The 27,092-nt window shown below is 38.1% G+C and overlaps 1 protein-coding gene across 1 annotated transcript in view; it reads left to right on the plus strand.

Moving 5' to 3' along the window:
• SH3RF3 (SH3 domain containing ring finger 3) overlaps positions 1–27,092 on the plus strand; it is a 215,848-nt gene that overhangs the window by 157,005 nt on the left and 31,751 nt on the right. Inside the window, 1 exon segment of the mRNA XM_026666749.2 lies at positions 4,850–5,203. Within this exon segment, the coding sequence (XP_026522534.2) occupies positions 4,850–5,203 (354 nt within the window).

The following is a 27,092-nucleotide window of genomic DNA, read 5'->3' on the forward strand; positions in this document are numbered from 1 at the left end:
GGAAGAAGCTGAAATTTTCAACGTCCATCTTTTGTAGGATCCTACTATTTCCCATAGTGTCACTTTCTGTCCCATCAAAGATGTTTGGAAAGAAGCCTAAAATATTCTGGAAAATATTCAATATTGAAATTCAACATAATGCAAGCACAAGGAATAAAGTCAAACTTTAGACTTTAAGAGAACTGATTTTAACAAACTTAGATGATTCCTATTATTCCCAGGAATAGAAATATTTAATAAGTCTGAATTTTTTTCAATCTTACGTAACTTTCAGCTCTTTTCGTTGAACCACAAACAATGCCCAATGTGCACTTAGACATTCTCTTATTGGCAGTATAACTCATAAATGTAGAAATCTGCTTTTGAATAAATTCTTCAAGCTGTTCAGTAGTCACAGCTGCAAAATAGAATTTCTATTAATAAAAGAAAATTTTCTTGAGCCACGTACAAGACAATATAATTAGGTCCAACATGCAGATTTGCAGAGGTGTCTATCAAACTTGGTGAATTGGATTTTTAACACACATGCCATGTACAAAAAATCAGTTAAGGCTTAGTTGTTCTACTCATATTCACAATATTTAATACTGACCACTAACTACTATTGTTCAAAATGGAGTAATATCAATCAGTTATTGGAAAAATTTTAGTAAAGGGTAGAATCAGAAAAATATTTTATTGGTTGAATTTTACCAATATTTTTTAAAGATTATTTACAATGATAAATTGTACATTGGGACTGCCAACAAAGCTTAGTTTTCACACAGAAGCCTGTATAAATTAAGCCTGTAAATCCAAAAATGAGATCACTGGACTGTATTACATTGTGAAATAGCTGGATTATACTAGCTGTGAGTAAATCACATCTCAGCAATGTTAGTATATGTTTTGTTGTGATAGTTTAAGGTGAAGGAATTTAATAATCTGCTCAAGGATTTTATGTCTCCCCTAAATGTCTACAGCTTGTCAAATATGAAATTAAAGGTATATTATTCAATATTATATATTCATAGAAAATAGTATTCTTGAGGAATATTATCCACAAAAAATATAGGTTTCTACTTAGGTAAAATATTACCTGTAACATTTCCTACTCAAACATTATAATTGCTCTAGGGAAGAAAAAAATATCTTGTTCACTGTCAGGGGATTAATGCTTACTGTTGCTATATGCATTATTTATTTTCTTTTTACAAACTCGTGGATGCTATCCTGTCTTAAACACAGACTGCTTTGATATGCATTCTTTTTGGAATTTACTTCTAAACAACCTTCCTGGTAAATAACAGAGAGGCTATATATAAAGATCATAGTAAATACATATTGTTTGATGTTGGAGAACATAATAGTTAGGTCAGAATTTCTACAAATATTAATATAAGAATGTAAAAATTAAAAAGTATATATGCAGGAGTATTGAACACTAGCATCAGAATACTCAAGTAAATATAAAAGTATTGTGTAAGTGTAAACATGTATAATTATTTTTGTGTGTGTGCATAAATAACTTTTTCTGAGCTCTTGAAAGAGAAGACACCTAGGAGGTGGATTAGCAAAGAATCTGGGTTTTTAATCCACTATCACAACCTAACAGGAAATTAATATGTTAAAATCAATTAATTGTACTTATTCTTTACCTGAAACAAGATATGTAAACATTACACTATATGTCTTGATACTGTAGAATCTCTCTAAGTTATTGTAATGGAGACTGAATGAACCTTTTGTGAAATGTTCTGCATTTGCAGAACATTTAAATTAACACATTCAGTATAGAATGGATGCAGCTCAGTCTTACAATCATCATATCTTCCTTTGTCATTGGTAGAAGACAGGGGTGGGATTCTACTGGTTCGGACCAGTTCTATAGAACCGGTTGTTATGATTCTGCGCAGTTCGGAGAACTGGCAAATCATGCCCCTGGCTGGCCCCTCCCCTTTCTGCACGCCGGTCCCTGCCCAGTCAGTCTTTATCACGCATGCGTGACATTGCGTGCATGCCTGACATCACTGACTGTGTTCTCCGCCTCCCACTCACTTCTTAAGGTATTTCTTTTTTCCCCCCTCCTGATGATCAGCTGTTCCTATGATCAGCTGTGCCGGGATTCCCCTCGCTATCTTACTGCTTTGCCCAGGAAGCTTCCCTGAGGCCTAGGAAGGCAAAAAATGGAGGGGGGAGCAAAAACACCCCCCAGGAGGCTTCCCTGAGGCCCAAAAGGCCCAAAAAATGGGGGGCTGCAAAAAAAAAAGAAGCCATGCCCACTCAGTGACATGACCGCACCCACCTAGCCACGTCCACAGAACCAGTTGTTAAAACATTTGAATCCCACCCCTGGTAGAAGATTCAAATAAATTGGACCCTTGGAAGTGAGTTGTTTTCTTTTTAAGTTCAGGATCATCAGTAAAGATGAAACAAATACAATAGTATGTTAAGAATACAAGTATGTTAAGAATACAAGTACTAGAGATATATTACAGTAGATTAGTTGATTCTTATTAGAAATGATATATTCTTCCCATTATAGAAGTCCATGGAGTACAGATTTCCCCTATCATTTAAAGAGCAAAGCATATTAATAAAGAAATGATGATTTGTTTTTTTCTGGTGAAACTAGAATAGAGGCTGCTGCTGCTGTGAGAACCGTACTATATCTTCAGCTCAGTGGATGGGTAGCTTTGGACCAAAGTCTAAAATAATTTATAGATTTAATAAAAATCACAAGAAGTTTTAAAATAGGAGTTGAGAAGTATATATATCATTTATAAATAGTTTAAAACAATTAATGTCGCACATATGTGGTTTTAAAAGGAGTCACTTTCAAAGTTAGATAGACAGCATATAAATTAAATAAATAAATAAGTGTTCTAAACCGTTTTTATAAAAAAAAAAAAAGGATGATCACTCATAATCTTCTAGGAACCTGTAAAGATCTGGCTATTTCAGAAAATCTCTGGAGACTGGATCTGTATAATCTGGGAATGTTGTTCTGACATAAGAAATCGAATTATGGGTATGGGTAGAGACGATGACATCATGGATAACACTGATAATATATCTGCCCTTGATTGTCTAAGTGATCCTATGAAGGTTTTTTCGCAATTGAGAGAGGCTGTTGGAATCTGAATGGGGAAGAAAAGGCTTTGGCTTATAGTCCTAGCAAGACTAAGTGGCTGTGGGTTTTAAGACTGATCAGATCTGAGATTTCCCATTTTTGAGTCTGGATTGTTTCCCTAACACGTGTTGTTTCAAAATTTGGTGTCCCTTTGGGACTTACAGTTTGTGTTTTAAGAAACAGATAGCAACTGTGGCCTGGAAAGCCTTTAGCAAAAAGCTAAAGATTTTGATTTTAGAAAGTTTAAAGGGACTAAGAATCCCAATAAAATTGGACTATTGAAACATAAATGGTTGCAGTGTCCTTGGGGTCATGAATGGCTGCACTTATCTGAGAAATGTGAATACACCTTTTACAGGTACTCCTTGACTTACAACCACCATTGAGCAAATTTATGTTGCTAAGTGAGAAACTTGTTAAGTGAGTTTTGCCCTGCTTTACAACCTTTCTTGACACAATTGAATCCGGCTTCCCCATTGTCTTGTCAGAAGGTCGCAAAAGCTGATCATGTGACCACAGGACACCGCAACTGTTCATAAATATGAGCCAGTTGCCAAACATCTGAATTTTGATCACGTGACCATAGAGATGCTGCAGTGGTCATGAGTGTGGAAAACAGCCATAAATCACTTTTTCAGAGCTGTGGTAACTTTGGTCACTAAATGAACTGTTGTAAGTTGAGGACTAGCTGTAACTTAAATAGCTTAAGTAACTATGATGAAAAAAAACAACTATAATTAAACAGACATTAACAACAGATGCATGGGTCAGCCAGTTCCAGTTTCTGAATGTTCTTCAAGAATAATGTATTGCAATAGTCTACCTGGGAAATGATTAAGATATGAGTAACCATGAACAAAAAGCTTCCCAATCTAGGAACATGCAAATTTGCATTCAAAATGGATCTGTGCAAAGGCTTTCCTGGACACAGTTGCTGTCTGTTCTTTAAAACGTGAACTGTAAGGACCACCAAATTTTCAACCAACACGGTTTGGAGAAAGGATGTTTCATTGGACCTACAAAAGACATTGGTTTTTAAAAGTGGTGGGTTTAAATTAAAAGAAAAATACTAATGATAATCTAAGATAATGACCTGGGTATTTTTTTTCTATTGGATTTACAAAAGATAGGAGGGAGGGAGGAAATCTCTTTATATATATCTCTGTATGTTTAGGATTTGTATGAAGAAATGTCTTATTACAGTGATGGAACTGTAAATTTTGCACTATAGTAGAGTTATCGCTCTGTAATGTCCCTTTCTCTTTGTTATTGTATGGCACAATGCTTGTATGACAGGACTACTCTAATCAATAAATAATAACTTCAGCTTATCAAAAGAAGACTAATTCATCAGTGTGATTTCTGATCATTGAACAAACTGCATGGGAGGAATTGGCTTTTCTGTTCACAAAACATCTATGTGATAGAATTTTTATTTTTATTTTTATTCAAAATAAATAGCACACTAACTGTGTTTTGTACTCTGCTTCTAAGAAAGAATTCTGATAATCTCATATACATTTAACTAACAGTAAGTTCTAGTTGAATTTAAGTGAACTGGAAAAAACATTACACTGATACGTGCAAGTTAAAGTACTAGCAAAATTTCATTCTTACACTGATTGGCTTCTATTGTTTATTCTCTCATTTGATGATGGAATTTGAATTGTGTAGATATTCAAAGACAACACCTTTGTAATGCCCTCTTTTCCCCTTCTTTTTTATTTCTTCTTTTAGCTCAATGAATCAGCTAAGCAGCTTATTGAGATGGACAAGACCAATGTAGCTGCTGCATCTGGCAATGATGTCTCTTTGCCAGTTGACACAAACCTGGCAGTAAGCACAGCCCAGTGCTGCACACTGAATAGCGCTGGAGCAGTCAGTGCCATTCAGCGACATATTGACGGCAAAAAGAATGCTAAGAAGCGCCACTCCTTCACAGCTCTCAGTATGACCCACAAGTCCTCCCAGGCCTTGAATAATAGGCATTCCATGGAGATTAGTGCTCCTGTTCTGATAAGTTCAAGTGACCCCCGGGCTGCGGCCAGAATTGGAGATGTGGCTCATCTGTCCACAAGTGCGCCAGTCCAGGTAAACTTTTAATTAATCACAATACTCAGTCAATAATGGGAGAGACCAGATTGAACTGACTTCATGTGCTTTGGCTATTACATTACAATAGAGGAATTGGATGGCACAAGTCCCCAAAATAAACTACTACTATTATTATTATTCATATTATTATTATTCATATCATTCATCAACCAGATGTTCAGACTGAGTTTGGCATTTTTGCCTACCTATTGAGTCCTTACCAAGGACCTGGGATAGGCAAATCTGGATGTTTGATGGTGTTACAGATATCGCCGCAGGATGGAAGCTATTCCAAGTAAAGCTGCCTTCTGCAATTGATTGATGGCAAATTTGTCGATGCCTATGGTACTCAAGTGGGGCTCCATTGTTTTGGGACTGCACCCAAGGCGCCTATAACTATTGGTACCAGTGGTGGGATTCAATTTTTTTAATTACCGGTTCTGTGGGCGTGGCTTGGTGAGCATGGCAGGGGAAGGCTACTGGAAAGTCTCCAGTTAGAGGTGGCATTTGCCAGTTCTCCAAACTACTCAAAATTTCCACTACCAGTTCTCCAGAACTGGTCAGAACCTGCTGAATACCACCTCTGATTGGTACTACCCTTGCTTGCTTTTGCCATAGTTGTTCTATTTCTAGATCTTTGTATTTTGTTATCTTCCCCAGTTCTTTCTCTTCTATTCTGCTTTATTATTGTTGTTGTTGTTGTTAATCTTTGGTGAGATTCACAGCCTTTGGGGCTGGTTGGTAGATCAACAGCTCGAGTCCTAACCAAGGATCTAGGAACTCTTAAGGTAGCGTCGGAGGATATAAGGTATTCCAAGTAGGGTGGTTTTTGTAGAATCAGGCTATTACTATTATTAATATTAATATTAATAATAATAATAATTTCTTTTCCTACTTCTCCTATTCCTATCTCTATTTCTCCTACTCCTCCTACTCCTATTCGTACCTCTACTTCTCCTGTCATTTTTAAAAAAACAAATAGAAAATATAAATCCATTAAGAAGAAAAAAGATGAAATAACTCTATTCTATAATTTCTTTTTATTTGTAGTGCTAGGAATTCTTCCCCACTTTCTCCTAGAAGCAAAATCATCATATGCTGATCATCTGATAAAAAAAGGCAAATAGTCAAAACATTGTTCAGGAATTATCCTGAAGAAAGAATAGAATGTCCAGTTGACTTGGCTTAGATATGTTATTGAGGATTTGTCTGTGTGGTATGTTTTCCATGTGATACATGCAACATAATAGATTCTTAATGCACTTGTTATCCTTTATTATCAATACCTTAAAAATTCTGTAACATTATTGGATCGTAACACTAACATTCTGATTAATCAGCCCCATTTCATTGTGTTCTTCTTGGGGTTTTTTTGCATTACGCTTACAGGATTTGTACCTGTTCCGATAGTTTCCACATTCCACTGAAAAATTCTCATACAAGCAGTTGGGGATATTTCCTAGAAAACGCCTTTGGCTCTGTACAGCTAAGTGACATAAATCTGTTTTAAAAAATCTGTTTCAAGAAAATGTCTACTGTTGATTGAACACCATATTTTGGGACATTTTTGGAGACTGAGCAAATACATTTGTCTTTTCTCAAAATCTAAGAGCTGATGTTAGCATCAAAGGCTTCCAAGGTCTATCATTAATGGCTTTTAAGCATTTTTAAAAAGATTTGTGTTCAGTTTCAGTGGGAATGGTATGAATTTGTTTTGACTTTATCCTTTAACTGGTATTTTAGTTATTACACATATTTTGTGCTTTGGTTCTAATTATATTAGATGATAGATGGATGGACAGTAGGTAGATAATGCTTTTATTTAAATGCTTATAGGGAGCCAGCATGATACTGTATAGCGGTTAAGGTGCTGGACTGGAGTAGGGAAGTCCAGGTTCTGATCTTCCACAGGCACAGAAGACAGCTGAGTGATCTTGGGCTACCTCTGAAGCTTAATTAGTTTCAGTCTCTGCAATAAGCCAGTTGTTAAACAAAGTTTTGTGGTAAAAAACGAGGCAAGTGCGGTGCCAAAATCAGTTGAAAAATACTAAGAAAAAGATCTTTTTAAATAAATATTTTCAAACTTTTCATATATATTACAGATGTGCAGATTTGAAAGCAAAAAAAGGATTTGGAGCCTGCGGGGCCATAAACAGCATATTTCTAGAACTCCTTAAATCAAATATAAGATTTCCCACGATTGTGCAGCAGCTGCAGAGGGATAATCATGGAATTAGGGTTCAAAATAGTTCAAAACATCTGGAACATATAGATGCCTACAGTACTTCTGATTTGTATGAAAACAAAATTAAGATTATTATTATTTGATTAATGTCTTATAATGATAGTAAGTGCTGCTACTACAGTACTATTACTTTTGTAGTACTTTTCAAAGCTGATATAAATGACATAAAACCTTTCGGTCTGTGTGTGTTTGTGTGTGTGAGACAGATCAACATTAGCAGGAGGACTTAACACTCCCAATCTTGCTTGCAGTTATATAAATACTTCTGGGTTCAGCCCCAGTGAATTCTGTAGGACTTATTTCTGGATAAAGAGGTTCATGATATTTGTAACATTTCTTTTTTTCCTATATTGGGTATTTACCTAATAGCTATTGTTATATAGACCAATGTGCATTGAGTAAGAAAGCTTTTAAAAACTTTAATGAAAATGTAGAAGCATGCATTGAAAATTACTATTTCTACTAATCTATACATCAGAATAAAGTAAGCTTTAAAAAAAAAAGGACTCTGCCTAGTGTTCTTTACATGGCCGTTATTTACACACTTCTGTTTTCCAAGAGCATATGGAAGATTTACAATTCAGTAATAATTACATGTCCTGTCCAAAATGGATTGGTTGTATTGCTCCTTTCATATAGGAGTAGCCAAGACTGTGATACAGGGAGTCCTTTTAGCCAAGTAAAAAGGTTTGCATAAACCAAAATTGGCTTTAAATTGCCTTCTCCCATACATACAGTAATGAACAGGCCATAGCAGCTTTTATGTGTTGTTTTGCAAAATGCTTTTATGGCTCCCCTAGGTTTAAAATGCAAATTGTGATGTGGAAAGCTTCTGTTAGAAGTGGGGTAATAAAATAAAATCCTCCTAAGGGAGCAAAATCAAGTTTACAAAAAAATAAAGGGCGCATATTTTCTTTATGCAATCATACATACTCAAAGATACAACCATATGGAGAAAGACTAATATTGTTTTATAAAGAACCAGCAGCAGCCATTTTGTAAGGCTGTGGCTTTTTAAAAAGGAGCTATAACTGCTATTTCCACTGTGTAATCAGTGGGTCCAGACTTAATGTTTTACTGTTTAGTGAGTAGAATGCCTTGGTAAACAATCGTAGGTTAAAAAAAAACTCACTGTAACCAACCCTTAAAATCCCTGTTCCCTTGATTGCAACAAACCAAAATCTACAGATCTCTTCCAAATCCTGTTGCAGGGACAAAAACACTAGTTTGGTTCACTAATAAACCTTATTACCTAAGGAATATTTTCTTCTTTCTGTGGTACTATCTAGAATGTGAAAATTGGAACCATATGAAAGGCCATCCAAATTTGACAGAACCATGCATTTCTATATTCACATATGTATGGTAATGTCACAACTTACCAGGGGTGGGAAATTCCATCTTTGATGGAAAATTTTATGAAAAAAATGCTTAATTCTCAAAATGAGTGGGGTATTGTGTTACAGAATGATAATGGAAAGCAGGAGGACTCCAGTGAATTCCAAGCAGTGAGAGCTGGTTGTGGAATTTCCCCATAATGGCAATTTACTAATCAAAGCTATGATTGTAAGGTCAATTTAGTTTATATATAGTCTCTGCTATAACTTAGAAGTTGATCCTAAATTCAAGAGCTGATTACCCCCAACCTGTGCAATTTCCTAAAAAGATCTCTTTGAGCTGCTGTAGAATTAATTCTCATCAGGCCTGATGCCTGGGACAGGTGTGTGCATGTGTATACACGCACCCACAAACACATGCGCATACACATGCATACACAGTATGCAACCACAATTGAGCCCAAAATTTTCTATTGCTAAGTGAAATATTTGTTAAGAGAATTTTTCCCCATTTCATGACCTTTCTGGCCAAAGTGATTAAGTGAATCATTGCAGTTGTTAAGTTAGTAACACAGTTGTTAAGTGAATCTGGCTTCCCCATTGACTTTGTTTGTCTGAAGGTTGCAAAAGGCTATCACAGGACCCCAGGACACTGCAACCGTCATAAATATGAATCAGTTGCCACGTGTCTGGTTTTGGATCACATAACCATGAGGATGCTCAAATGATCATGAAATGTGAAAAGCTGTCATAAGTCACTTTTTTCAGTGCCATTGTAACTTCAAATAGTCATTAAATAAACTGTTGTAAATCAAGGACTATCTGTATACATCCTTGGAGTCAGTCACACCCTAATCACCTCCAGACTGCATCGTTGCAATGCGCTCTAACGGGGTTGCCCTTGAAGAGTATTTGGAATCTTCAGCTGGTTATTTATCTTTCAGTGTGGATTTTTTATATCTCTATATCTGAGATATAAGAACAAATATAGATATAAATATAAAAACAAATATACAAACCCAAAGCAAAGAGAGAAGAATAGCCATCTCAGCAATGGAGCCATTGAAGCATGTATTAATTTCTCTGGCAGCCCCAGGCCTAATAACATAACCTGGCCTTGAGGGACTTCTGGAATATCAAAATCAAATCTCATATAATCTCAGGGGGAAAAAAACTTTTATTAGGTGGGCACCACACTAGAGATTGCACATCTCCTGGGACCCACCAAATACAGGTTTCTAGTTGATGGTACCTGCAGCATTCCTTCTCAGCCATCTCTAATGGAATGGGCTGATTAACTGGGGGAGAAAGTCCCTCAAATAGCCCAGTTCCATGCCATGAAGGTCTTTAAAAATTAAAACCAACATCTTGAATTGAACCTGGAAGCAAAATGGCAGCCGATGTAGCTTACAGAGCTCAACTTTTTATATTTGTGGCTTTATTTGTTTGTTGAATGTCATACAGAGTGGCAGCTGTACAAATTGGATGGAGGGAGGGATATGCAAAAATTAGGTACATTGCTAGCATTAAACATATTTAAAATATTGATCTCATTGGGGATGAATCCTCCAAATATCCTGTTTAAAACAATAAAGCTCTCCATTCTTTTCTTTTCTTTTGTATTTTTTATCTTCTTTTTTAAAAGTATATTATCATTATATTAAAAATTCGAATAAAAATATTTTTTTATAAAAAGCAGTGGCATTCTCCCTGCTCCTTACCAAAAAAAATTAACTATAATTGACGTGGTATGATGTCCCATGTAGCAGTTTTCCTCTCTGTCCCTTCCATCTTCCGTCCAATCTCTTCATCTTCATTTTTCTTAATCTTGGCCTTCCAAACCACAATTCATTCCCAACCAAATCCACATTGTGATTGCCTCACAGTTCCTTATGCTGCATATTGGTCAAGCTACCAACCGGCACAATAACTTCTCTTTTTTATCCACTTCAAAAAGATAAACTATTTCTTTAGTCTGCTAGTTCCTTTCTTCTTTCCCTGGTCTCCTTCATGACATCCAAAGCCGATATATACCACGTAGTTACCTTGTGGTAAGATTGACAGCCTGTAAATGTATTAATTAATTAATTAATTTCTGAATTGACTCTCTGCCTCTTCCCCAAGCTAACTTTTTATCCCTTCTCACTGCATGGTCTTTAAATTATAACCGGGACAACAAGAAGTCGAAGGACAGCTTCTGTCCAAGATCTATGGCTGTGATTACCATGGTCATGGCCTGATAATTTGCTTAAGAACTTTAACCATCCTTGCCTTGAACACTTTTTCTGTAACTACAAGTTGCATTTGTATTTACTCTTGATTGCAGAATTCTATACACACTTCTTCTCATGCCATTTCTGTCATTGTACATTGGTGATCATGTTGGCAATCCTATTCTTATCAACAGTCGCACGAAAAAGTGCTGTTGAATTTTGTCCAAACCAGTTCCTTAGATTTTGAAGCCATGATGTTCTTCTTCTATTTGAACCTCGTTTGCCTTCAATCTTACCTTGGAGGATTAAGTGAAGTATGCTGTATTTTTCCTGGTGTTGCATCGCATGTCCAAATATTCTAACTTTCGCTTTTTTATGGTTTTGATGATTTCCCTTGGCTTTCCCAGACGGCTTATACACAGTAATGAACAAAATTACTATAAGTGCTGTTTTCAAATAGATGAAACAAAACTACTGTAGTTATGTATCTTTTGAGGATAATGTTCCAATTGTTGCTTGAAAGCCTTGAGAGGCTTTATTAAAGCTTTTGCTGAATATGCAAACTAAATAAATAAGAAATACAAAGTGCAACAGGATTTATGTTTACTAAGTCACTGCAGGGGGCAGTTGGTTACTTTATTAGTTAAATAGTTTGTAAAATATACTTGCATTTCATCAAAGATTATTGACAATTTTAAAAAATTAATCCTGATAAGTAATATTATTCAAATTGTGATGCAAAAGATGGTTTATTAGAATTAGATCCCTTGTAATCAGTAAGATAGATTCAGAACTTACATACTTAAGATTTTCTGTACATTAAAAATTAGATATGTTATAAAATGAATCCATTATAAGAAATTAACTTGCAAAATACATGTAGCATTATTACTTTAAATAACTACGTATGTTTAATACTATATCGCATAATGTTAACATCTCAGAAAGAATCTGCATTTAGTTACTGCTGTGCTAAGTATCCAAAACTACAAAGATTATTCTTCAAGTCTCAACAGTTTCCTGCTTATCCGTAATAAGCACATACATTTCTTATGCTGTTATGAATGTGTTTGAAAACAAGTAATATTCGTAAGCCTTTTTATCGTCTGAAAAGCATGAAACTAATGGATTCTAATTTCTGTAGACACAAAAAACACAAGAATAGCTTCCAGCAGCCCTAGGAAGCAAGAGGCAGATTTTGCTAATGTTTGTTTTTTGTAAAAACCTGTATTGTCTTGATCAGTATGTGCCCTGCCTCAGCCTAATTTGCATTTAGCACATTTGATGCCCAGTGATTGAATGCAGCCATAAAATTTAAATACGGCCTTCTAAATTGTCACTGTGTGTCACATTGAGTGTTCTTAGCAGCTAGTTAAATTGATTTGTATTGAGAATATAATACAGCTGCAGGCCAGTGATAAAACTGAGCCTGCATGAGGTTCATAGAGAAGATATGTGAAAGTAAACTGGTCTGAACAGCAGAGGAGGTCCCACTTGACTCACCAATCTTGCCTAGGCCTCAGATGTCTCATCTTCTCTCCATTTGAACCCCTTATGAATTATTCTTCTTTGCTATTTGGAAAGGTCACAGGTCAGCTGGCTCCAAATCCCTAGGTTTTTCTGGCCAAAGATGAATCTCATAAATAATGAAGCATGACTGCCTCCTTCTCAGTATATAACCTGAGCTGAGAGATAAGAATGCTAGAGCACTGCTTGTATGTGTTCAAAATAAATTCTGATCTTGAGCAGGGAGTACATTTGTTCACAATTAGAGCCAATACCTACTTCCCAATTGTATGGTATATATTTTGAAGATGAGAGCTTTGTGCAGAATGATAAATTACAATAGCAACACTAAAAAAGAGAATCTGTCTTAATGATTTTTCAATATAAAAGGAAGTGACCATATGTAACTAACTCTTGGTCAATAGAAAACAAGAAACATGCTCCAGATTTGTAGAAGATCATTGGCAGAGTAAAGATAAGAAGCATGTGGATTATATTTAAAAGAAAGACAAGCCAAAGGCAAAGGTTTAGTTTTATGTCTGTGCGTTTGAGACTAGGAGAAATCAATCTAAATCCTCTTTGGTTTTTGACTTGGACAGAGTCAATTAATTCTCTCTTCCAAATAAATATTGTTTTGTGAATAATGGTAGTTATACTCATAACATGTCATCAAGAGTTCAAACTACTTTTTGTATCAAATTAAACTGGCTCCCTCCCCAACCCAGAATGTTGGTTTGAGTTGATTTAACCCTACTGAGACAAAGCACCAAGGTCCTATAATCACATACATTGAGGTGGAAATTTACATATATCCATAATATAAGCATGGCTCTGTGTTTAATTTTTAAAAAACTGAACATGCATTATTCCACATATGTTATGCAAACTGCACATTTTTATATTTATTTTTGAAAAGTTACCAAAAAAAATTAGTCACTCAAAAAACTGATAGATGTGAAGATGTCTCATATACACCTATGGCAGAAGGCATATTTAGGATGATATGGAGAGGGGGAATAATTTTCCATTAGTGCACTTGTAAGAATTAGTGTTGGGCAGCTTTTTATCATCCAAAGTCACCAATATGTTATACATCCCTTGAGATTATAGAGTCAAATGGAAATGTTTTGAATCAGTCTAATATTTTCACTACTGCCTGCAATAACATTATTCTTGAAACACTTAAAAAGAAGTCTGGAAATTAACAAATATGTCCATCCCTGTCATCCACACCAATTCCCTAAGGGAAGAATATTATTATTCTTCAAGCTTCAGGGTGCCTACAAGAACATAAGAAACCTTTATATAATCCTTTCACAAAGGCACCTATTAAATCGTTTTGCCTTTCACAACTTCAGAATTTGGGGGGGGGGGATGTGTGTGAAAGATAGTATTGGTGGCAAACACTGGAGGTTGTTTGAGACTTAAGCCATTGATGCAGCTGATTTCACATTAAAAATCTTGTATCTAAAATTATCTTGACACCCTCTAATGATAACTTCTTGCATTCCTAAATTGAAACTCTTTGTCGCAATCAGAAATATAAAGAAGAGTCGTAAAGAGGACTGCTCATGTAATGAGATAGGCTATGAGGAGCTACCCAGTTTAGTTCTCTACTAGTCTGTGCAACCCAGTAGACCCAGAAGAACAATGTCTGCATTTATACTTTGTGTTGTTTAAATGGCTTTTTAATTACAATGGACACTGATTTTCTATATTGGAACCACTGATTATAGAATAGAAATTTTATACTAATATTGCAAAAATAATACAAACCTGTGCAGCTTTATTCTTAGTTTTCTTTTACCGTAGAAGAAACCATATTGAATTAAGTCACATTTACTATCAAGTAAAATAATAATAATTTGTGAAATCGTATTGCACCTTTCTTGCTCATCTAATATGAAAATCAATGTAAATTCTTTCTCTTGGCAAGGACAAGCTGCTGATCACGCAAGTGACAAATGAAAAGTTCATTTATACAAGTTCTGCAGTTTGGGCCCTCCTCGGTATGGTGTTTCATTAAACAGATGCTGTTCGTTACTACTGAATGATCTTAATATTCCCAACCAGCTACACAGAAACAACTGAGCCGTAGTTTATTTTTTAGCCTCTCATACTGCCTGGTGGAGGCAAGGCTTAGAAATACCACAGATGTTTTTGTAATTTATGGGTTAGATAAATCTATAGCAAGAATTGATGTTTATCACCTCCTGCAATAAAGAAATAGCTTGTGTGTGCCCATCTGCAGCTGTAATTATATTTTATCAGTGTGTGGAAGGGTGTATATTAATATATTGTACCACTAACGGAAAAGCTGCGTTCTGGAGTCATTGGATGCCCTAACTCCCACTTCGTTAATTAACATTTGATGAGAATGCTTTATCTCGGGTGCAGGACTTTCTTGCCAATAGTTGATCCAGTGCAAATATAATTTCAGTGCTTTGGCATTATTCCTAAGAACATTAAGGCTTGGAGTAACTGCATGACCCATTGGTTAGTCAATGAATTTGAAATGAGTAGCATGAGTCTCAAAGACTATTAGTCAATTTTCTAGATGAGATATTGCCACAGGATCACATATTACTAAGGCCTATAGGTGGATTTTAAGTTTATTGTTCTCACTTTAAAGATAAAATAGAAATATGCAATGAGAATATGAAATATATTATTATTTTCATTAATAATTATGGTATTACTGTAATACACAATATTCAATATTCAGGGAAAACACTTTCAAATTTGTTCAAAATTTAGATAACACCATTTTTATCCAGTTAAGAATAAAACAGGAAAGCCCACCCAGGGAAAAGCACAATAGAGAAAAGACCTATCATTGTTAACTTTAATACTACTCCACCACAAAGAGAACAACATATAGCAAAATATATACCCCACTGCGGGTTTTTTCATCCCGCACCTAATGGGCTGCTCATGGGGTAGGCCTTACAACGCCGAGAAGGAAAAATGACATGAGCCAGGTTCCTTGGAATGAATGAGCAAGCGAGCGAGCGAGCCCAGAACAGTTTGGGGCCTGCTCTTTTATTAACAAGAAGTAATAAGAACAGTTACATTGTTTGCTAATCAGGGCCAATAATCTCCTTCCACATACTGGCCCATACGGAGGACCAATCATCTCCTTCCACATACTGGCATAACCTGGTGCATCATGGGTTTTTTTGATCACCCTATACTGAGCACGTGCTGAGTTGCTGGATTTCCTTGTTCCTGGTTCATGACCTACCTTCTGTGTCATGTGGCAGTTAGGCAGTCACTAATAAGGAAGCAGAATGGTTCCAGCATCTCCTCTGTTTTTATTTGTTTTTAGGAGCTATCCTGCTCACTGTCACTGAACAGTGGCGGAACCTTATCATGGAGCTCCAAACATGCCAGAGGGAAGGATGCTTTCTCAGGGGAAGGAGGTTTCTTACCATAGCTCTGGTCCGGGGGTGTATCAGACTTGTCCTCAGTTTTGGACTGATAAGCCAATAGTGACAGTTGTTCGTCCTTATCACCAGATCGCATGTTTACAAGCATATTGATATCAGTATCTATAGCAGCTAAGCGTTTTTTGACAAATTTTAGTAGGCGAGTGCCTACACAGGGTCCAATGGTACAAAGTAATATGAGTAATATTATAGGTCCAATTAGGGCAGAGAGAAGCGTAGTAAGCCAAGGAGACCATGAGAATAGTCCCTGGTACCAAGCATATTGCTAGGACCTTTCAAGCTCTCTTTCTTTTAACCTTTTATCAAGCTCTTTCATAGAGTCTAGAACAATTCCAGAGCTATCCGCATAAAAACAACATTCTTCTTTAAGTGCTGCACATAATCCCCCTTGTTTTAAATATAGGAGATCTAAGCCTCGTCTATTTTGTATTACTACCTCAGATAAGGATGTGAGAGAGTTCTGCAAGGCTACAATTGAGGTTTCTATGCACCTGAGGTCTTCATCAATGGTGGCACTGAGTTGATGAAGTTGATTCTGGTTAACTGCTAGTGCTGCAATGCCGGTAGAGGCACCCATAGCACCAAGACCCAAGAGGACTGATAATGTTAGAGCAGTGACAATCTCTCTTTTCGCTTTTAAATGATATTGATGAGGCTCTAAGATAGAAATGAAATCATCAGAGATATACACATCTATTTTTGGAAGCAATTGTACTTGAATGCAAAATGAATTACTTTTAACTAGCTCATCTCCATGAACACAGGCCGTGAGACCGGTAGAACAGGCCCAAAGGGAATTGTTACCAGGAATAAAATATTGACCTTTAAGGCGCAGAGTGATGTTAGCACCACTGACCGTGGAAAAGACCTGAGTGTAGCCTGCAGCGATCGGATTTCTGGATTGTGGGAGATATAAATCACAGAGATGTTTACCAGTAGTAGCATTGGCACAATATAGAGAATAGTTTTGAGGAATGTTACCAAGACAACATCCCTGACCAATGACTGACGTAATAGTGAGAGAGCTATTTCTCCATCGGCATGAGGAATCATTAGTAGCGTTGACAATGGGCTCAATTGAGCCAATCGCTTCATAAAATGGAGGGATAGAGGAAACACACAGCCAACATTGGGAAAAAGGGGTAGAGTTAGTAGAATTCAAAGCTTGGTAGGAGGAGGAGAGCAATCCTAGCAAAGGGTGCTGTTGATTGGTTAGTGGCTGAAGAAAAGAAGACTGAATCTGATCAGCATTTGGTCCTAAGGGAGGGGAGGGCAGGAGAGAAACATAACGCTGGATATAAGAAACATTGCCATAATGATAACCGGGCCATGAAGCATGCATATGACCCCCCCATTTAACCCCAGTGTCCCATTCTTTACTACTTTTCCCTGCATTTGTAAAGGTGATTGTGACGGGGTTGCACCGATTCCATGGTTGGGCAGCATACTTGTGGCATGATGGATAATGGCCGGTAGTACGGCGGATTATGATCAAGTCATTTTTGTAGGGGGGTGACCATGACATTTGTCCAGTAGAGACACAAGACCAACTCTTGCAAAAACAGTCCGCCACCCCTCCGCACATATAGATGTGAGCAGGAATGGAGTCATGTCCAGGGCATACATAAAAGGGAGTATTCTGGACCCATTGAGGATTTGGAGTAAGAGATCCAGTCTCTTCCCTGTATGCCGTTTGTCCCAGGATCATTTCAGCCAGGTCGAAGTGGAGGGAAGGAAAATAAGAGTCCAATCGAGTGTAGTTAGAAGTGGAGTTTAGAATCTGTCCATAAGTATCTTTAATAGTCCAGGTGATGTTGAAGGAGCGATGAGCAAGTTGAGGGTCCTTCGAGCGACGATGTCGAGCAGGTGCGGGTATTGACGGAAACTGAGGAACCATAGAGGCATGCAGGAAACAGCCACGGGCATACAGCGACGGTGTAGGAGCAGTTGTGCAGCGGTGTTACGTCAGCGGTGGGCAGGAGGAAGGTTGGAAGCGAAACTGGTTGTTGCAGATGTGGCAGATCAAGGAGAGTCAATGAGACAGCCACTGACGGAAGTTGGCAGGTGGATCCCACAGGATGGAGTCATCACAATAGCCGTGCAGCGAGATGGAGATGGCAGGCATTTGTTGAGGTAGGGTGGACCAAAGAGAAAAGAAGGGGGAAATGGGAGGATAGTGGAAGGAGTAAGAGGTGTAGAGTTGAGCGGATATGGAAAATTGGATTTGAGTGCCGTTAGGCAAGGTGGAAAAGGCAAGGCAGGAATAGGATCCTGTTGTAGATGGGTGAGAAAGGATGTGAAGGTCAAGAAAACAATATCGGAAATTAGAATAGCGCTGTTCCCGTGTGTAGGGAGAAGGAAAGACGGGCTTTTGTTTAAAAAGGCAAGCGATGGGGCAGCCGTGAGGGGGACGCGGCAGTTTATAATGAAAAATTATCTCAGCTTTGAATGGGGCAAACATGACCGCTGGAGAGACAGAAAGTGAAGTGAGCACAGGTTGAAAGAAGAAAAGGAATAATATGAAGGGTAAAATGCTATGAGGAGCCATGGTAGGGTCGTACTGCTCGGGCCGGAACCCACAGGGTCTTTTCTCCAGCGAGCTGGACAGCTGCGCAGCCGCGCCCCCAAGTAATTAGTTCGGCTGGCCCCTTCCACTGGGGGTCGGGAAGTTGCCTGTAATAGACCAAAGGGCGTGAAGAAGAAGATAGATCAGGAGAAGAAAAATGCCGAGTGGCAGCTGAGGTGGGTGGCACCCCAGTGAGATTTAAGAAATTGAGTGTATAGAGACAAAGATTCAAGGTGTTTTGCAGCGCCGGGAGGTTGGGTGATAGTTTTTCCCCATCTTTAATATAGCGTTCTAACGCAGTTTTTAGGGTCTGGTTGTTTCGTTCAATTATGGCCTGTCCCTGGCTATTGTATGGGATCCCAAATTTATTTATTTATTTATTTATTTATTTATTTATTTGATTTGCCAATTGTTTACAAGATAATAAGTATAAGCGTATACATAGTTGTGAATACATGAAATGGGTACATATAAGAAAAATAAAAGAATAAGAGAAACAATAGGACAGGGACGGTAGGCACGTTGGTGCGCTTATGCACGCCCCTACAGACCTCTTAGGAAGGGGTGAGGTCAATAGTAGACAGTCTAAGGTTAAAGTTTTTGGGGTTTGGGGAAGAGACTACAGAGTCGGGTAGAGTATTCCAGACGTTGACCACTCTGTTGCTGAAGTCGTATTTCCTGCAATCAAGTTTGGTGCGGTTTACTTTGAGTTTGTATCTATTGTGTGCTCTTGTGTTGTTATGGTTGAAGCTGAAGTATTCATTGACAGGTAGGACATTGCAATGTATGATTTTATATACCATGCTTAAGTCAGACCGAAGACGGCGTAATTCAAGGTTTTCTAGTTCTAGAATTTCAAGTCTGGTGGCATAAGGTATTCTACAACGAGTAGAAGAGTGGAGAACTCTCCTTGTGAAATATTTCTGGACTTTCTCAATTGTGCTAATATCAGATACGTAATGAGGGTTCCAGACTGATGAACTGTATTCGAGTGTTGGTCTAGCAAATGTTTTGTATGCTCTGGTTAGTAGTGTGATATTACCAGAGAAAAAGCTACGTAGGATTAGGTTAACAACTCTTAATGCCTTTTGGCTATGTAGTTGCAGTGGGCTCTAGCACTTAGATCATTAGAGATGAGTATTCCAAGGTCCTTTACAGAGCTTGGGTCATCAACAAGATCTTGACTATTCAGCTTGTATTTTATTTTCTGATTTTTTTGCCAATATGTAAGACAGAGCATTTATTTGTTGAGATTTGAAGTTGCCATTTGTTTGACCATTCAGATACATAGTCGAGATCTTTTTGAAGGGTAGCAGTATTGTCTGTGGTATTGAACAGCTTTACATCATCAGCGAAAAGAACGCAATTGCTCTTAATATGATCGCAGAGGTCATTTATGTAGAGTATGAAGAGAGTTGGTCCTAGAACACTGCCCTGGGGGACACCACTATTGACAGGTACTGGATTTGATAGGACGTCCCGATTTTGACCATTTGTTGTCTGTTTGACAGGAATGCTTCTATCCAGTTATTCAGTTGTCCAGAGATACCATAGGATTTTATTTTTAGGAGTAGTTTGTCGTGTACCACTGAATCAAAGGCTTTACAGAAGTCTATGTAGATTGCGTCTATTGCTTTGCCCTGGTCGAGTTGTGTCGTCCATATGTTTTTGCAGTGTAAGAGTTGCAGATTACAGGATAGTTTTTTCTGAAACCAAATTGTTTATTGGAGAGTAGGTTGTTTGTCTCTAAGTGGAGGATAATGGATTGGTTAATAATTGATTCCATGACTTTACAGGTGACGCAGCATAAGGAGATTGGCCTGTAATTTTCAACTAGGCTTGGGTCTCCTTTTTGAAGATGGGGATGACTGTGGCTTGTGACCATAGGTTAGGCAAGGAGCTGGTTCTGAAAGATTTTTCAAAGATTATGCTTAGAGGTTTGGCTATGGCAGTGGATAGCTTTCTTAAGAAGTAGGCACATATTCCATCCGGTCCAATAGATAGAGATGGTTTTAGATTGCGTAGTGATTTTTCAACATTGTCTTCTGTGAAATCGATATGTATTAGATCATTGTTGTTATCTGTGGTACGGCTAGGAAATACTGGGCATGATCCATTGCTGTTTACAAATACTGAGCCAAGAATGTGTTAAAGATGTTGGATTTAATGGTGTCGTCGTTGCAGTCTTTACCATCAGGTCCTATCAAGGGAGGGATGGACCTTGAGTCTTTTAGTTTGTTGTTTACAAAATTGTAAAAAGCACGGGTGGAATTGGTGCTTAGAAGGTTTTCCTCTTGTTTAATGTGATAATTGGTGCATTCGGTCTTTATCTGGTGGCATAAATTTTTGTATCGGTTTTTGAAATTGGCAACGTGACCAGATTTGTTTTTCCGCCAGAGTGATCTCTTTTGGATTGAAGTTTCCTTATTGATATGGGTAATCTGCTTTTTTGTTTTGTTTTTGGAGTTGTTGTTGGAACATATAGTTTGATGACTCTTTTGACTTCAAGTAAAAATATGTTGTAATGGTCTTCAACAGTATTGCATCCAGTGAATAGAGATTGCCAATCAAGGGATGAGAGATCGCTGTCTATAAGATCATAGTTGCCTTTTTGAAGTTACAATTGGGGATTACATCATAGTGGTGATTTTTGTGTGGACGTATGTTGAGACAAAAGTCAATCATATTGTGGTCACTACTGGAAAAGGGTTCTTTAGTTTGTATTCTGTAAATTAAATTCAAACTATTGCAGAAGATGAGATCAAGGCAGTTGTTTAGTCTAGTGTTGTTGGTTACTAGTTGTTCCAGTCCCAGATTTGTAATAGCATTATAGAAAGTTGTGTGTATGATTTCAGTTGTACAGTCATTTAGGGTCCAGTCAATATGAGGTAGATTGAAATCACCAAGAAGGATAAAAGGGTATGGGCAGGATGCAGCCCATGTTAGTAATGTATTTAGCTTGTTTACATGTTCAATGTCATAATCAGGTGCTCTGTAACATAGTAAGAATCGAATTGTGATATTTAAGGATAGTTCACAGATGATGGTTTCAGGAAGGGCAAGCTCCTGGGTAACTTGGATATTTTTTAGATGTAAGGATTTTTATAGAATATAGCAACACCACCTCCTCGACGATTTTCACGATCTGATCGGTAAACATGATAGTCTCTTACTGTGGTAATGGAGTCAGGGAGAGATGCATTGAGCCATGTTTCACAGACAAATATAATGTCAAGTTAGCCATATTTAGGAGGATGAGAAATTCAGGTATTTTATTCACGAGGCTTCTTGCATTGAGTAGTTTGCATTTGAGGCCGGCAGTAGTTGGAATTGAGGTAGTTGGGGGCGTGCGTGCCTAGTCTTGTGTGATGGTGGATCGGTTGAGGTAGGGTTGTGGTTGAGGGTAAAAGCTGAGTATTGGGTTGCGTGGCTTACTTTTGATACAGTCAGCATGGTAGTCAATGTACAGGTCCTGTATGTATTATGCAGGACTCCCCACCGCTGGCAGAATTCGGCAAACGTCTGACTGCAGTAAGCCGGGCCATTGTCTGTTTTGATTTGATCTGGACGTCCCAACGCTGCAAATGTTCGAATGCAATGATTGATTACGTTTTTGGTAGCTTCCCCTCTTTGCGGGGTTGCCATAATGAGGCCAGAGTAGGTATCAATGGAAACATGTAAATATTTCCAAGGGGCAAATGGTGAAAATTGGGTGACATCCATTTGCCAAATTTGACAAGCTTTTAGTCCTCTAGGGTTAACCCCTATAGGTATGGCATGTGCCTGACGGCTACAAGTGGGACATTGTTGAATAATAGCCGTGGCCTCTGCCATGGTAAGAGAAAATTGTTTTCTTAAAGCTTTTTTATTCTGATGAAAATATGCATGACTCTGTGAGGGTTGGACATCGGCCTCGGCCCTGTCCACCCATGTGGTTGCTAATACCTGGTTGATGTTAGCAAGAGTATGGAGGTGGTCATCGTTAAGGGAAATGCGATCCCCAGGATTCTTTCCCTGAGTTAAGGCAGTAAAGAGAGGAGAAATGTCATTAGTTGTAAGACCGAGATATGTCCGGGCCCAATTCAAGGAGCCCAAGAATTGTTGAAGTTGAACAAGCGTGGGGGTGGCCGACAGGCTCAACTGCGGGAGGAGAGGCGAGGCAGAAGCAGCAAGCATTTTGTGTCCCAAATATTGAAAGGGGGGTGTTGTTGAATCTTTTCAGGAGCTATAACCAAACCCCCCTTAGCTAGGATCCCCTGCAAGACGGTGATGGTAGAGTAAACGGTCCCTGCAGGGCCCCTAGCAGCCACCAAGATGTCATCCATGTAATGATAGACCAAAAATGCAGGATATTTGTTCCTGTATGGCTGCAAGATTTTGTCTACATAGTATTGGCACATGGTGGGACTGTACCCCATAATTTTTTGCTGCTTCCTTGACTTCCCTTACTACTTTATAATTCATGTTGACATACTGTGGGACAGGAGCCCCACCCTGAGCAGCTGGCGCTTGCCATTCAATTGGATACACATAAGCTCCTTCTTCCTCCCCCGGTTCTAATTCTCCTTGCTGGTGAGCCATTTGGATGGCTTGTGTTAGACGACCCCCTTTTCTCCTAATGGAGACACATGAAGCAGGAGGAGGTGGGTCGGCCTTTAGAGGCTCCTTGAAAGAAGGTGTGATGTTGGGGGCTGTTGGCCCTGTGTGTGTAAGGGGATAGTCCTCATAATTTGGAGGTGGCAAGGCATCCCCAGGACAATTTTGAGATGAGAATTTATGATGGACCATTAAACATTCCATAACATGTCTCCAGGCTGTTAAAATGCCAATTGGAGCTCGGGGACTGGTATGGAGATATTCGCCAATTTTAGTCCAAGTGCTAATTTTAAGAGAACCCTTTTCGGGGTAGGTGGGACAATGGAGCCAAATATATTGTAGCAGATCAATTATCTGCCGTTTTTTAACAAGGGATGTGGGCTTCCCTGAGGCTTTTAATAATTTGGAAGAGGATTCGGTTAATTCTCTCAATTCCTTCAGATGCTCCGTCTGTTGTTGAGAGAATTTTCCGCCCATACTTACGGAGTCGTGGTCGTGTTTCAGGCCAGACGAATGCTCAGCTCCCTTCGAGCGAGTAAGGATGAGCGGTCCGAGACGCACCCTGGAGTGGATCACGTCGGGGTCACCAGAATGCGGGTTTTTTCATCCCGCACCTAATGGGCTGCTCATGGGGTAGGCCTTACAACGCCAAGAAGGAAAAATGACATGAGCCAGGTTCCTTGGAATGAATGAGCAAGCGAGCGAGCGAGCCCAGAACAGTTTGGGGCCTGCTCTTTTATTAACAAGAAGTAATAAGAACAGTTACATTGTTTGCTAATCAGGGCCAATAATCTCCTTCCACATACTGGCCCATACGGAGGACCAATCATCTCCTTCCACATACTGGCATAACCTGGTGCATCATGGGTTTTTTTGATCACCCTATACTGAGCACGTGCTGAGTTGCTGGATTTCCTTGTTCCTGGTTCATGACCTACCTTCTGTGTCATGTGGCAGTTAGGCAGTCACTAATAAGGAAGCAGAATGGTTCCAGCACCCCACATTTGAATTATTGTCAAAACCACATTGTCTTTTTTTAATGCCTTCAAATCAATTCTGACTCCTACTGACTGCTTAGATTATTTAGTAGGATTTTCAGAAATGGTTTGCTTCTTGCTTTCCTCCTTGGGCTGAGTGTGACTGGCCTCAAATCACCCAGCTGACTTTGTACCAAAAGCAGAACTAAGACTCCCAACTTTCCAGCTTCTACCCTGGTGCCTTGACCACAACATCAAACCGGTTCTCCCTTTGCTTTGGGGGAGAGCTGGGGGAAGGGAAGGGAAGGGAGTTTTGCATTGCCAGAAATGGAAAAGGGAGTCCAAAAAGTCCTTACTGAGTTGTATGTGATGGATAATACCATTCCACCAAATGTTGCCCTTTAATTCATGATTTTAAAGTTGTCTTGTCAATTTATTTGCCTCCCATTGCCTTCAGTTACTGTGATAAAATATAGTCTTTCCAATAAATGGTTCCCTGTATAGATAAAAATGCCTTGTTTTCTATCCATCTTCCTAACTTATCCTAAATATCAGGTCCATAGGAAAGTGTCACCATTATTGGTTGAATATTGAGCAACCACTATATTTGAATCTCAGATGTTTTCCTTGTTCCTTATCTCCTGTAGTAGAATTGTAGTAGAATTGAGGTAAAGATGTGATCTGTATTAATAAAAATATGGCCTTGAAAAAAGCGACAAAAAAGAAAATAGTTGGATAATAGGAATTAAGTAGAAGCAACTGATGACATTGGAAAGGGAAATGAAGGGAGGGAAAGAAAATATTAATTAGTGTGTATGTAACAACTGGAAGTAGCAGGAAAATAATAAAAGGCAACAGATATCCTTCCTCTTGCCTTTCTGCTCCAATACCTTCTGGGTCCTTCCATTTGATATTCACAATCCTAAACACATTTACAGCACTGCAGTCTGAGATAACTTTCCATTTAGTTTGTATTTTGATTTTCATTTGTTTCTTTTTTTTGGAGACAGATGCATAAATAAATGACCATATCCCCCTTATATAGTTTAGTTAAAAACTAAATCAGATGTTTGACTCATTTACAAAATAGAATAAGAATTTGTTATTTTACTTTTTCTAGATTCCGTGATTTGTTTTCTTTAAATTCATACTTTCCTAAACAAATATGTCAATACGCTGGGAAGCAAAGAATCTGTTAACAGATTACAATGTTCACAGATCAATAAAATGTAATTTTCTGAAGATTATTGGCCCTTAAATCAAAATGCCATCTTGCAAGCATTATTTAATGGGCTAAACTGTTTTAGTAAGTTTCCTGAAGTAAACAAAGTATAAATTTATATATTATGCTTAGCAAAGCCAAACCCCAAACAACCTAATTTATGCAAAACATCTTTTACAAGAGATTAAGTTTTAACTCTTCCATTGTGATATTTGAAAACAGGCATGATTAAATAGGCAAGATTTACACAAGTTATAATATATTTGTACAAAATTATTTTCAATCACACATTAGACTATTTTATCATTGTAAAACCTAACCAGAATAGGTATCATACAGATACAGTGTGTCTTGCCTTGAGTCTCAAGATTAGGTGGAAAGTAAATTTAAATTAATTGCAAATATATCAGGTAGCACTTCCCTCTGGAAATCAAACCAGTTGTCCTGTGTATCCAGATAGCTTTCTTTCTGTCATATAAAATATAATGTTCCATGTGAAAAATAATGATATTTATTATCTATATTAAGCAACTGGGGCATATCTTCTATTGGGATATCATCTGCTAATGTGAATTAGATGTTATTAATACATAGAGGGTATTACCAGTTTCTTTCTTGATAAAGCTATGGAAGCAGTGGTGGGATTCAAAAAGTTTTACCATCGGTTCGGTGGGCGTGGCTTGGTGGGTGTGCTTTGTGGGCATACATGCACTTTGTGCAGGTGCAGAGGCATTCCAACTCACCTCCTGAAAGCCTGCACTCTCCCGGTCGTTTCAGCAGCTGCTGTGCGGCACTCTGCTGTGCCACGCAAAGCAGCTGCGCTTCAAAAGCAGAGGATAAAAGCGGGTATGGGAGCCCGGGTGGGTGGGTGGGCCCAACAGCAGAGCAGCGGAGAGAACTGCTGCACATCACTGCTACTAGCTTGGCAGAACCAGGCCAAACCAGTAGATACCACCTCTGTATGGAAGGCATTGAATAAGATGAAACCAGGCTAAATCTGGCAGAATACCTTATACCACCAGACTTGAAATTTTAGACCTAGACAACCTAGAACTATGCCGCCTTCGGTTCGATCTAAGTATGGTATATCAAATTATGTATTGCAATGTCCTACCTATCAATGAATACTTCAGCTTCAACCAAAACAGTACAAGAGCACTAAATAGATACAAACTAATGATAAACCGCACCAAACTTGATTGCAGGAAATATGACTTCAGCAACAGAGTAGTCTGGAATACTGTACCTGACTCTGTGGTTTCTTCCCCAAACCCCAAAATCTTCAACATTAGACTGTCTACTATTGACCTCACCCCTTTCCTAAGAGGTCTGTAGGGGGCGTGCATAAGCACACCAAAACGTGCCTACCATCCCTGTCCTATTGTTTCTTTTTTTTCTTATTCGTATCCATTTCATGTATTTATGACCATGTTTATACTTATACCTGTTATCTAATAATTGTTTGACATAAATAAATAAATAAACAAACAAATAAATACATAAATAAATAAATAAAGTAAACGACTGATAGATGCTTTAAGATTAAGAGACAGTGAATTGGAAAGAAGCATTAAAATTTGTCACACTTCACAGCTTATGAAATGCATCTTAACTTGGGGATTTGTAAAATCCCACAAGATGACATAAAGAGGAAGAAAGATTTATGAATATATTTCCTATCAGGAGTCTTTATAAGTGAATAAATGAAGCCATCCATTTTTTGCCAAACTTTGGAAACTTTTAAAATCATTGGTCCAAATTCCATCAATTGAAAG

The sequence above is a fragment of the Notechis scutatus genome, chromosome 5, assembly GCF_049901735.1.
Source record: "Notechis scutatus isolate UNSWTSFEM ecotype Mainland chromosome 5, rNotScu1.2, whole genome shotgun sequence".
Lineage (NCBI taxonomy): Eukaryota > Metazoa > Chordata > Lepidosauria > Squamata > Elapidae > Notechis > Notechis scutatus.